We start from the raw sequence: 12,962 nt of genomic DNA on the forward strand, positions 1-12,962 counted from the left end.
TCTGACCTTTTCAAGTCATCGAACACATCTGGAAGCAGGAAATTAAGGAGGGACCAAAGCTCAGATAAATTGTTTTGTAGTGGGGTTCCAGTTAACAGTAGTTTATTATCAGTGCTAAACCGTTTTAATTCCTGAATGAGGCGACAGTTCATATTCTTAATCCTATGTCCTTCATCCACAATCAAATATTTCCAGTAGAAATTCTAGAGGAGAAAAAAAAGTCTTCAATTATTCCAAAAAGCAAAATTCATCAATAAAGTTTCCATTTCTTTGAGATATATGTTCAGTTTAAAGAAAAATTAAATATATTATATTAGAATATATAGTTTTTCCTATTATATTATTGAATGTGATTTTTTTTCTATGGAAAATAATGGGTTTGCATATTATGTTCATAATGAGACTGGCTGTATTGATCATGGTAAATATATCAGTGCTTAAAGGCTACAATGCTTTATGGCTCACATATTTTTATACTGATAAAGGATAATATTTATAGCTCAGGGTTGAAATGAGGGATCTTTGGTTCTCTCTGAGCTTGGTTTTCTGCAGATATTTCATTACCCAAATAATGAACATCATCCCAAATAGGCAACATCATCAGCGCTAGTAAGGTTAAATAAGCAGGACAGCTATATTTCTAGTTTTGGAGTGTTGACTTAAGAGAGTTATGATTCACTATAAGCACTTAAAATAGATTAATTAACAGTAATTTTGCATAAAATACCAACTACAATTCTATAAAGGAGTGTTAATTGAACAGCATTTTCTTATATTACCTGAAGAGAATGTCTATCTCTCATTGCAATTTCAAAAGACGTAATAACAATGGGATGGATATTCATTGAACCTTCTTTCCTTCGCATTTTATGAATGAGTCCACGTCGTTCTTGCTGGGTTCCATGGTACAGCATTATAGGAATCTAAGTTTATAAAAATATTTATAAAACATCATGTTTGTTTTGATTTACTTCACAGTATTTTTTATTAAAACCTCTAGTTGGGATGCTACTGCTTACTCTGCTGTTTTTTCACCCTTAAAGGTCTTGGAAGGATTAACAGGGACTCCTAATCCATGGACTTTCGTCTTATTTATCTACCTAAATAAGGTAGATAAAGTGACTAAATCAATATAGGTGGCATACAAAGGCATAATAAAAAATTATTATACTTACACTAAATCTTGTTTTTATCAAGCAGGGTGAAGTAGTTTTACAAGCAGTGAAAACTACCTATTTATTTTTAAAATATAGCTAAATGTAACTGGAAAGTATACAGCAGAACAATTTCTTTCAGGGACTCCTATGTGTCTGTAGCTGGAAAAGGGATCTTGGGGGAACATGGAACTTATTACCTGTCTCCCCTGCCATAGATCCTTTGGCCCTTCACTCAGGCAGCCAGACATTGGCTGCTAAACAAACAAGCAATCACTGCAAATGCCTGGGCATCCAAGCTGATAACATCAAGCACACTGAGTCAAGGTTAGAAGTGAATACATCATGAAAATGAAGTTAAAGTGCAAATTCAGTGAAGGAAATATTATTAAGGCAATTAACATTTGGGCAATTTCAGACATTGGATACACAGATGGAATAATGGCAGAACTAAAAGCCCTGGATAGGAATACCAGAAAAATAATGACTCAATCATGCCCTTCATCCATGCAGCAACATTAACAGATAAGGAAAATGGCTGGGTGTGGGATGGTGCAAGGACAGCAAAAAAAAAAAAAATGCACTGAAGCTAGTATATCATGAAGGCTTACTGAGTTCTGAAGAAATCAAACTGCGCTACATGAAAGATCAAGCAAAGAGCAGAAAAGAGACTGACTGTGTAACCAACCATAATAGCTTCTAAAACAAGTTTACCATTAAAATATATATATGTATATATCTCACCTCTGGTGTAAACCTTTTGAATTCAGCAATCCAGTTAGGAAGTGTGGATAGAGGCGCACATATCAGAAATGGTCCAGCAACTCCTCTCTCCACCATCAAGGCAATTGTTGCAATACACTGGATAGTCTTACCTAAGCCCATTTCATCAGCCAAAATACCATTGATGCCATTTTCCCAGAGCATCTGCACAGAAATACACACACACACACATACAAACACTTCAATTACGCTTTTTTTCTTTTTATGACCCTGTAATCCCTTGCTTCGAGGTAAGGTCGGGATAACATAATACTTCAATTACACTACTGGATAAAAATTGAAACATGAACACCTTGATGCAAAATGAACCCAAATGTTCATTTAATCTGTTTTGTAACTAGAATGAACACAAGACACAATAATCAGGAAGACTTGATTATTAATAACAAAGGCTAACTCCATGAGCTTTCAAGCTTACAGGCAAATCAGAGAATAGTTATTTTGCCACAATCTATGGTATATTTTACTATCTTTTAATGAATGTTTTTATTATTTTATTTTAATATTTAAATACCTGTATTTTATTGTAAATAACAGATTTTTTTAAAAAAATGGAAAGCTATAGGAAAATATTTTAACCAAGCAACAAATTCTAATTAATTTCGCTTTCTCTCTTATTACTAAAGGATCTCTGGATGTTGACTTAGAATTATTTTACTTGTTATCTATGGATTTCCATGTTTTCTATGTGTTTCCATTTACCTTCACAAAACATTATTTGGGAAGTTCTAGTGTTTTAAAAATACTCCAAAGATATTCTCGCTCAGGACTACTATCCTCCAACCCATACATTAAAATCATCTGGTGAGTAATCTCCATGCAATGACTGGAAGACGGCCATTTGGGTTGTAGTAACTCAACTGTAGAATTCTCTCCTAAGGGAAATATTTCTGCCCTCCACGCATTTTATTTTCAATATTTGGTCCTCAACCAAAAACATACTTAGATACTTCCAACTGGCACTTTGGAGCTGCTTGTTTGTGAAAAATAACTTTGTGTTAAACATTAGTATTTTCTTCCTCTATTTAAGGCTAATGGCGAATGCTTTTATTATTCATAAATATACCACAATGGGCTTCAAGAGAAGCAAAGTAAAATTAACCTATTATATTATAGAGCAGGGGTCCCCAAGCCCCGGTCTGTGGCATGCCAGCAACTGGTCTGCACACAAGCAGGATACAGGCAGCACACAAAACCACATCCCCTCCAGTCCGCGGAAAAATCTCTTTCCATGGAATCGGTCCCTGGTGCCCAAAAGGTTTGGGACCTCAGTCATAGAGAATGGTTGCAGGCCTTAACATCAGTTGTCTTGACCTAATCACACTTGGAAAAGTAGTAAGATAACCTTTGTAGACTCGTACAAATGACAGCCTTTCCCCAATAGGAATATCATTTTTCTTCCATGACCAAAGATGTGGAGACCAATGGCAGTTGTGCATTATTCTCTATAGTTGGAGTAAGGGTAATATTATCACTTTATTAAGAATCAGCTCTGGCATCAGAATAACAAGAGTTGGAAGGGACCTTCAAGATCTTCTAGTCCAACTCCCTACTCAAGTGGGAGACCCTATAGCAGTGATGGCAAACCTTTTAGAGACCGAATGCCCAAAAACTGCCCCCCGCCCTGCCTGCTCCGCCTCCCGCCCTGCCTGCTCCGCCCCCGCCCGCCCCCTGCCACGCCCACCCGCAGGGCCACGCACCACCTCCATGGCCCGCCGCAGATCGCTCAGGCAGCCCTGCAGTGCCATGGCAGCCACGCCCTCCACCCACACCCCGCAGCATCATCTGCACGCTATGGGGCGTGAGGGCGGAGCCTTGTCCCTGCTGCCCAGCTATGTCCTTGGCTGCGCTGCTCTGTGCGGGCCACGCCCAGGGGCAGCTCTCCTCCAGGGGAGCTGCTGGTGAGGAGGGGGTCACGGGGGGAGGCGGGGCTGGGGCAACGGTGTGCGTGCCCACAGAGAGGGCTCTGAGTGCTGCCTCTGGCACGTGTGCCATAGGTTCGCCACCCCTGCCCTATAGCATTTCAGGTGATGGAGTGATGGAGCACCCACAACTTCTGAAGGCAAGTTGTTCCCCTGGTTAATTGTTCTCACTGTTAGGGAATTTCTCTTTAGTTCTAGGTTGCTTCTCTCCTTGATTGGTTTCCATCCATTATTTCTTGTCTTGCCTTCTGGTGCTTTGGAAAATAGGTTGACCCCCTTCTTCTTTGGGCTGCCCTTCAAAAATTGAAACACTGCTATGATGTCACCCTTAGTCCTTCTTTTCACCAGGTTAGACATACAGATTCCTGCAACCTTTCATCCATGTTTTAGCCTCCAGCCTCCTAATCATCTTTGTTTCATTAGCTACCAGCTGCACGTCCTTACCTCCCCTAAAGAATCCAACCATTAGTTGAGTTGATTTTAACTAAGACGAGATAACAACAGACCTGAAATTGAAATTCTAACTTGGATTATCCAAGGCACAGAAGGATGTCTGTGCTCCAAACCGCTTGAAAATAATGGCTACAATTTGGTACAATTCTGGCAACTTGAGGATAGTTCAAGAAAATATTCTTTCCTTGCACTACTAAGACACAAACGAATGTCTAGAAAAAACTTTCCTGGCACCATTTTCCAGAAGGGATCCTTAAGGCCACCATTTAAGAGACTGGACAACCATTTGTCTGGGGATGGTATAGGGCAGGCATGTCAAACTGCCGGCCTGCGGGCCGAATGCATCACGCCGAAACCGCGTCCACCCCATTGCCGGCAATGGGGAAAAAGTCACGTGATGTCGCGAGTTTGACATGCCTGGTATAGGATCTCTTGCTTGAGCAGGGGGTTGGACTAGAAGATCTCCAAAGTCCTTCCAACTCTGTTATTCTGTTGTGATTTATTTTTAAGCAATAAACCTGGAATGTTAATGTTCTTTTTTTTTTTTAAATAAATTTTTATTATTTTTCATTTAAAAAACAGAAACATAAATCTTTTATCACAATATCAACCAAAGAGAATTTGGTTGATATTGTGATAAAATCACAATGTTAATTTAATGTTCTTTACAACTACATTAAGCCACAGTTAAGCTTTGTCAACCATTTATTTGTATCAGAAAGATAAAATCAAGAACAGCAAATAATTCTGGCAACAACATAAAAGCTAATCAAGTGGATAGTGGTTGGGGTTTTGTGTGTGTCTGTGTCTCTCTCTCTCTCTCTGTGTGTGTGTGTATGCACGTGCCTTTGAATCAGTGTCGACTCCTGATGACTGCCTGGACATTCCCTACAGTTTTTGTGGTTTGCCATTATCTTCTTCCTAAGGCTGAGAGAGGGAGAGTGAATGGTTCAAGGTCAACCAAAAGAGGTCCCACCAAAGGTAGGAGTAGAAACCAGTCTCCTGATTTCCAGTCTGGTGCCTTAACCATTACATGGCTCTCATTTAATTTATAAAGTTGCTAACATTTAAAACCAACCAAAATAATTGTTCAAACGCCCCCAACAAAATAAAAGATCTTTTTACACTGAAAACAAAAAAACACAACGTGGAGCCAAGCAAGTCTTTTTCAATCTTGATCACACAAAAACCCGTTTCTCTGGTAGCCACCCACTTGAAGTCACTGAACTTCAAATGAAAATCTGGCCAGTAAACACAGGAGGAGGAATAACAATGCATTAATTGACTTAGTTATTCCAAGAAAGTTGAATCTTTTCAGAGAGTGAAATAGCTCTATTTGAAATCATTATCATGATTAACTGCTAAGGACCTAGCCAAATACGATTATATAAGAAAGAATAAACTCATACCCTAAGCCATTCCATGCCTTCAACTTGATACCACCTCATCACTCCTCCAGTGAAAAGTTTTGGTTGCTGGAAAGGTACTGGCTGTCCTTTAAACTTTCGGTTTGGGTCAACAAAATGCTTGGCACTGTGTCGCATCACTTGTGCCAATCTATCCTTAATGATGCTGTTTGAATCCCCATTAGGCTGGATTTCTTCTTCTGCACACAGTTTGGGTGGATTGCTTTCAATCTACAGAAGAAAAGACATAGGCAATATTATTATTTTTTATTTTTGCCAAGTTTTTATGCAATCAGTTATGTAAGTTATTTCAGGGCTGATAGTTAAGCCAGACAAAGTCAATACATTACCATACTTGTAAGAGAAACTCAACTATTAATAAAAACTGGTCTAAATTCAAGTTGTGTTGTAAATTACAACATGAATTTCCAATGATTATAAGAATCATTTATCTCAGTATTCATGTAGCTTGGCACAATTGGAAAGATGTTGCAGACACTGCATTTCATTGTTATGTGATCATTATTATGAGGAAATGCAGCAAATGAAAGGAGTCACAGATATATTTTTTTTGAAACAAATTTTCTTCTCTTCCCTACAAAATACAGTACAATGACCAAACTAAAACAGTTTCCCATCGATATTTATAGCTCTCAGAATTAACAAAAGGCACTTTTGCACATCAGCATTCCTATCCTGGCCCTGAAAGCTTCTTCAGAATAGACAAACTCTCATTTTCTTAACACGATAGAAAATGCAGAGGCTTTAGGTACTCTGCCCCTTAAACAAGCCAACATCACAATGAAGTCATGTTTTGTTATATTACAGAATGACACTCCCCACCCCTTCTTTAAAGATGGCATTTGCACCTATGCATATAAGAGAATATTTTTAATTATTTTCAGGATTACAATCAGTTTAATACATGCTGCTGCCATTCCCTTCAAATACTAACCTTTTATGATTACAAACAAGTATTAATTGAATCAAGCTCAACTGTTGGTGACTACATGGGGACGTCCAGACTGCTTTAAAGCGCGCGCACGCACACACACACACACACACACACACACACACACACACACACAGGGTACATGACGTTTTCTTTGCAGCTATATGGGGAGTGATTTACCATTGCTTTCCATTTGTTTTTAGACAATTAGCAGAGAAAAATAAACATGCTTAGTTGGTACTCTAATTCCAAACACTCTCCTGAAATTATTTTAAATTCATAGTGCTTCTAAAGTCAATATTTAAAATTCTTAAAGGAAAGTTTTAGAAATAAATATCAGAAGATAACATATAATAACAGCAGTATTCAAAACTTTAAATATACCTCATTGTTTTCAATTCTGCTTTTTTTGGCTGCCAACAAAATTTCCTGTGGAGAAATGAAAAAATAAAATGATTGAACAACTCACAACTGTGAGATGGGGGGGCTATATAAATTTAATAAATAAATAAAATTTCTCTTCGAATCGCTCAAAAGTAATATTTTGTGGATTTGTATTTATGCAATTTACCTCTTTTGAAATTACATCAGAAATATTGTACGTTCTGTCTTCTCGAACTCTCTTCTTTTTAACTATAAGAAAACAAAGTATTGATTTCAGTACCCAAAATTTCTAGCTACGTAACAAAATAGTTTTGGTCTTTAATCAAACTTACCGATTTTCTGATCTTTCTGATCACTTAGTTTTTCATTCTATAAACCAAAATATTGAGAACAAAATAATTTTAATGTTAATATTTGTTTACATAATAATTCACAGTTTTAATTTCATTCATCTTGCACAACTGATTTTAAGACTCCTGGCCAAAACTATATTATTTCTCTAAGCTAGTTTGCTGCAAAATAGAAACAAGATAATTTACTGTATCTCTACTTGCAACAAAGTTGAGTATTTATAATTTTTGTACGTAAATTTAAATCAGTTTTCAAAAGTCTTCTCCACAGATACTTCCTTGGACCCATTTTAAGAGTACAATCCCTCTTTCTAAGAGTACAATCCATGCATTTCAGACATCTCAGACTAACCCCTGTTAGACAGAAGGAACTGCCACTGAGGAGGAATATTCACATTACAAACATCTTGATATCACCGATTTGATTTGAGTATATATATATAGCACAATGCATGCCTTTCAATTACCCCTCAAAGGATAAGTAGTCTGAACAAAGAATGCATCAGTAACAATTTGAATAGAGTGTTTATTCATAGTTATCTAACATTTAATGTTGATTTTACCTTTGCAGTATTCAATGTTCCTTTCCTTTCAAGTTTTTCTTTCTTTTGTTGCTCCTAAAACACAAGATTTTTTTTTTACAAATCTGTTGTTTCTTTATGCAACAGGTAAGTCAACTTCAAAATTTGATGTACCTCTGCTTTGGTACCTAAGACTATTTTCACTTTAATAGTGAGTATCTTAATTGGTTTAGGTAGCATTTGGAATGAAACATTCAATTTAACTAAGAAGTTTTTTTCTAGCATGGATGGAGAATGCTCATGGAAGCTGTTCTTGAATATAATCTCTTGGTGGCAATAAATAGCAACTTTTCATATAGCTGACAGTAACCGACAAGATGCTTATAATTTGTCTCACATGTAACTTGCATCTGCATAACCAACTTGTCTTCCCTTCCTTTCCCCCTAATTTAAATCCTATATCAGTCTAGCCCAGGGGTGTCAAACTGCCGGCCCACCGGCCAGTTGCATCATATGGAGGCCGCGCTCAGTTGCAACATGTCACGTGACAAGTTTGACACCCGTGGTCTAGCCCAGGGTGTCAAACTGCCGGCCTGCGGGCCAGACGCGTCACGCGGAAGCCGTGGCCACCCCATTGCCAGCAATGGCAAAACAGTTCCGATATATAGCGCGATGTCACGTGACGTCGCGAGTTTGACGTGTCTGGTCTAGCCAATCTATATCTGGCCAAGTGAGCTGCAGTCCAAAAAATGCTTTTGTCTTTTAATGAAATCTGTTAGCCGGAAAAGGCCCTATTAGATTCCTGATTTTTGGACACCACACGCTAATATCTACCACAGAAAAATGAAGTTTACATGTTCAGTTTTCTGTCTATTTATTGTTCCATTTCACAGAGTGACTGGGATGAAGACGTATGCACGAGTCTCCCGACCAGTAGGAACTATTCAATGAGCCGACTTACAAACAAAAGGATTAACATATTGCAGGGCTTGTCTGTTGAAGCAAATTTCAAACTGACACCAATGGATTAAATTGTAGTAACTCACAAAGGGAAAAGCTGGGGAATCACATGTTGTCCTGCCCTTGATGGAGCATCAGTGACAAAAAAAAAGGTTAAGATGGCTGAGTTGCTAGAGAAGTGGGCCTCTAGCAATACTCACCCAAACAGAATGGGAGGGAGAGTGATACATCTAAAATTGTGGCTGAAGTATTCAAATACCACAACCTTTTAGTATAAAATAGGTGAATGGCATCAACAGATACATTTACTGGAAGTCAAGGAAATGTCTACATTGGAGACAATATGGACTAAAGTTTAGGGTCTCTATAAGATAGTTTGCAATAGCCCATCTTACCTTCCCATAAACATACAAAAACTCTTACAAAGAATCCTGTCTAAAATTATATCTCCCATCAAGAAAGAGACATCATGCATCATGCAAATTGTACACAATGGACTGATAAGATCGGCTAATCATACTACAACTAATACCATTCCCAATTGATACTTCCCAAGAAACTTCCCATTACCACCAATTCCAAAGAATTCAAATTCTATGCAGAATATAATCGTTGGAATGCATGGTGAAACATCTGAAATAATCTTAAACTCTAGCTTGATATGGATTTTCCTAAACCCAGAGAAACCCAATTAAAAGTATGAATAGTTCACATGTCAACAGACCCTTCTGAAACCTTAGAACAACTCTTCAGTTTCTATTCTTTTTAGAGATCATAATGAAAAACGAAAAGTCTGGAATAACTTAATTGCCAGTAGAACTAGCTTCATGGTTTTAGAGCCAACTTAAAGCAAATGTAGTTGCTACCGGGGGAGATAGGAAACATCTGCCAGATGTTTCCTCAGAACACAGTGCATTCGTGAGAAATTGCGAGAAGCACCTACAGTAAGCATCTGAGCTGACAAAAATTCTGGGTAAGTAAACAAAACCAATTGGTGGATTTTAGCAATCACTGTTGTTTGGATGCTCCTTTGTGGACTGCAGAAAAAAAAGGTGGCATTGGGGCTACTGCTGATCTGCTGCTGTTTTAGCAGGAAGTTTTCCTTGTGCTTAAAAATGCTTATGCTAAAAATTCCAAGGGATGGAACTGAACATACCTTCCCCTTAATTTGAAGTACTATTACATTTGCCATTGAAGATTCCTTTATTTGCTTCTAAGTAGTTTATTGCAATTTAAGCATGTTAGTCAACTACAGTGCAATTGTTTCATTTGATTAATCATTATTGCATGCTAACTCACTAATTTATTGTGCATTAAAGGTATTGGTCTGTTACTCCAATACTTTTAAGTTGATATCTGTGGGTGCAATCCAATCAGATTCCCGGAATAACCCAGATCAAGGGATCAAAGGATCCAACTTTCAGGGCCACTTCACCTTGGGTATCTGAAACAGAAATATTAGTATGTGCTCTTGTCTGTCCTATCTGGGAACAATGTTGTGATCCTGAATCAGATGCATGATGGCCTTGCAACTCATTCATAATTACATAGTGGCAGCTGAGGGATAGAGATCCTACATTCAAGGTTTATACACAAGGCTTGATTCTGAGTATAAAGCTGCGTCACCTAAGAACTTAAGGCGTCTTGTAGAAAGATACTTTTGATCTGGCCAGGAATTGTAATTGTATGTGGGAATAGCCTTGGGAGACAGGACTCACAAACTGCTCAATGGGACAAGTAGCAGTTGAAGCCACAGAAGGAATGGAGACATAGCAAATGTCTCATGGCACCCTCCCTAGTTTCTTGGACTGTAAAAGCAAGGGGGAGAGACCTATTTTCAGATTTGTAAGATTCTGTTAAGGTATCCTTACAATAAAGTAAGAGTTTGTACTTGTGTGTGTGCTTCTTGTCTGGAGTACCTCAATATTCCCTCAATGAAGAGCTGTGGTGGTGTGCAGTGGTTAGAATACAGTATTGCAGGCTAAGTCTTCTGACTGCCAGCAGTTTGATCCTGACTGGCTCAAGGTTGACTCAGCCTTCCATCCTTCTGAGGTCAATAAAATAAGGGCCCAGATCGTTGAGGGCAATATGCTGATTTTGTAAACCACTTAGAGAGGGCTGTAAAGCACTATGAAGCAGTATATAAGTGCTATTACTATCTTGCCTCACTACCTGGAACTACATAAATGTATCCAATGGAACCGTGTCTGTCTGCCTTTTTTATCCATCCATCCATCCATCCATCCATCCATCCATCTCCTTGCTGTTACCAGATGTTGGGACTGTGACACACAAGGGCCATTATCTGTGCACACATGAATATCACAACAGCTGGTGGAGTTCAAAGCTTTCCTTGAAGTCACTAAAAGTTATTGTAAACGTAAGCTCTGATTAACCTACAAGCTCTATAAAGTGAAATATCTTAGAAACCTCTATAGGCAGTATATCTCTTTAGAGAGGGCAGGCACTTCCGAGTAGTTCAAAAGCAAAAGGTTAATATACCAATACACAATGACTGGGGGCTCAGGAATAATGTATTAATTAAATAGTAATGACAGGCCTTCTGCTGGAACAGTAGGGTAAACAGAACAATAGACCGGAACTGATATTTCAGGAGGAAAAATATTCCAATAGCAATAAGTCCCTTATCAATCCAGAACGGAAAAGACAGGAACAAAAAGTGAGAATCAAGGATATCATAGTACAACAATGCAATAGTACATTAGGTTCTGCTTACACTGGAAGGCAAGATAACAAGGCCATGAACCAGAGGCTTTGTGACAATAACAAAACATAGTGCTTAGCTGCTGGTTAAGCAGCTAAACTTTTGTAAGATGAGGAAAAATTAAAGCCAGACCAATAAATAGAAACTTTTAATCAGAATACTGGAATTCCAAGGAATCATACATAAACTCACAACGCCATATGAGTTAGGACAGTGATGGCAAACCTTTTAGAGACGGAGTGCCCAAACTGCAACCCAAAACCCACATGCATCGTCGGGTGCCGGGTGGGTGTGGCCCATTGGCTGGGCGTGGCTGCAGTGGTAACGACAGATTAAGTGGGACTAAAAAGTTCAATCAATCAATTCCAACTTTGCAAGATTTTTTTTCCCACGAGAAATTGAAATTGAGTGATTGATTGAACTTTTTTTTTTTTTTTTGCACACGGCGGTGGATGCCTAAAGCGAAAAGGTTTTATAAAACCAAGCTGAAGGCCTAGGACTGGGGCGACGGCGCGCATGCACACAGAGAGGGCTCCGAGTGCCGCCTCTGGCATCCGTGCCATAGGTTCGCCACCACTGAGTTAGGATAAGATCTGAAAGCCTGAAAAATGGAGCTCTTGCATCATCATCATCCTCGTTCTGTGCCCCTCATTTCTGTAGTTTCATGACAGCTTAAGAATGTTGTCCTATTTGATTTTTTTCTAAGCTCTGTAAGAATTTAGAACTGAAAGAAATTGACCATCTAACTCAGGCATAAGTAGCTGTTTATAGATTAGATATGGTGCTACATCTAGGTGGTTCTTTCTGACTCTAACTAAAAGGTCTTAGCAGCTCAGTATCAGCTTGCTAAAGCCACATGCACTCTTGCGTAGGATGCAACAGTTTATGTAGCCTTCCTCATACAATTCATCTGAGGATGGGTAACGCATAATAGGTTCGCAAGGCTGTGATTTCCAGCGAGAGGCTGTTTGGATTCTGATAGAGTAGAACAATTGCATTTCTTGAAAACTAACCTCTTCCTTCTTGATTTTCTCAACTTCTCATAATTATGTTTGCACCACCACTAATGCTACCTTTACTATGCCCTTCCTACTGCGCATTCACTTAAAAATCTTTAATTTGGATTTGTGCCTCAAACAAGTGCTCAGATTTGATTGCCTAAATGGGTTCAAACTTTTTGTTAATGTTGGATTAAACTATATTGGCCCTCATTTGAAACACATAAACAGCAAGCCAGTGAAAAGCTTCTTGAATTCTTCAAAAGCACTTAACAAGCAGAAATAACCCATTGAACATTACTACCAAGGAATGCAATATGTAACAATTTTACATTTTTTTAAAATAAGGAATCA

At 38.4% G+C, this 12,962-nt stretch overlaps 1 protein-coding gene across 1 annotated transcript in view; it reads right to left on the reverse strand.

Annotated features, from left to right (window-relative positions):
• Nucleotides 1–12,962, reverse strand: part of HELLS (helicase, lymphoid specific) — a 42,076-nt gene that overhangs the window by 25,209 nt on the left and 3,905 nt on the right. Inside the window, exons 4-11 of the mRNA XM_015813241.1 lie at nt 7,968–8,021; nt 7,387–7,423; nt 7,242–7,303; nt 7,055–7,099; nt 5,722–5,949; nt 1,899–2,081; nt 780–923; nt 7–203 (exon numbers count right to left, since the gene is read on the reverse strand). Coding sequence (XP_015668727.1) covers nt 7–203; nt 780–923; nt 1,899–2,081; nt 5,722–5,949; nt 7,055–7,099; nt 7,242–7,303; nt 7,387–7,423; nt 7,968–8,021 — 950 coding nt within the window. The remainder of the gene's footprint in view (nt 1–6; nt 204–779; nt 924–1,898; nt 2,082–5,721; nt 5,950–7,054; nt 7,100–7,241; nt 7,304–7,386; nt 7,424–7,967; nt 8,022–12,962) is intronic.

The sequence above is a fragment of the Protobothrops mucrosquamatus genome, unplaced genomic scaffold, assembly GCF_001527695.2.
Source record: "Protobothrops mucrosquamatus isolate PMUCROS unplaced genomic scaffold, P.Mucros_1.0 scaffold146, whole genome shotgun sequence".
Taxonomy (NCBI): Eukaryota; Metazoa; Chordata; class Lepidosauria; order Squamata; family Viperidae; genus Protobothrops; species Protobothrops mucrosquamatus.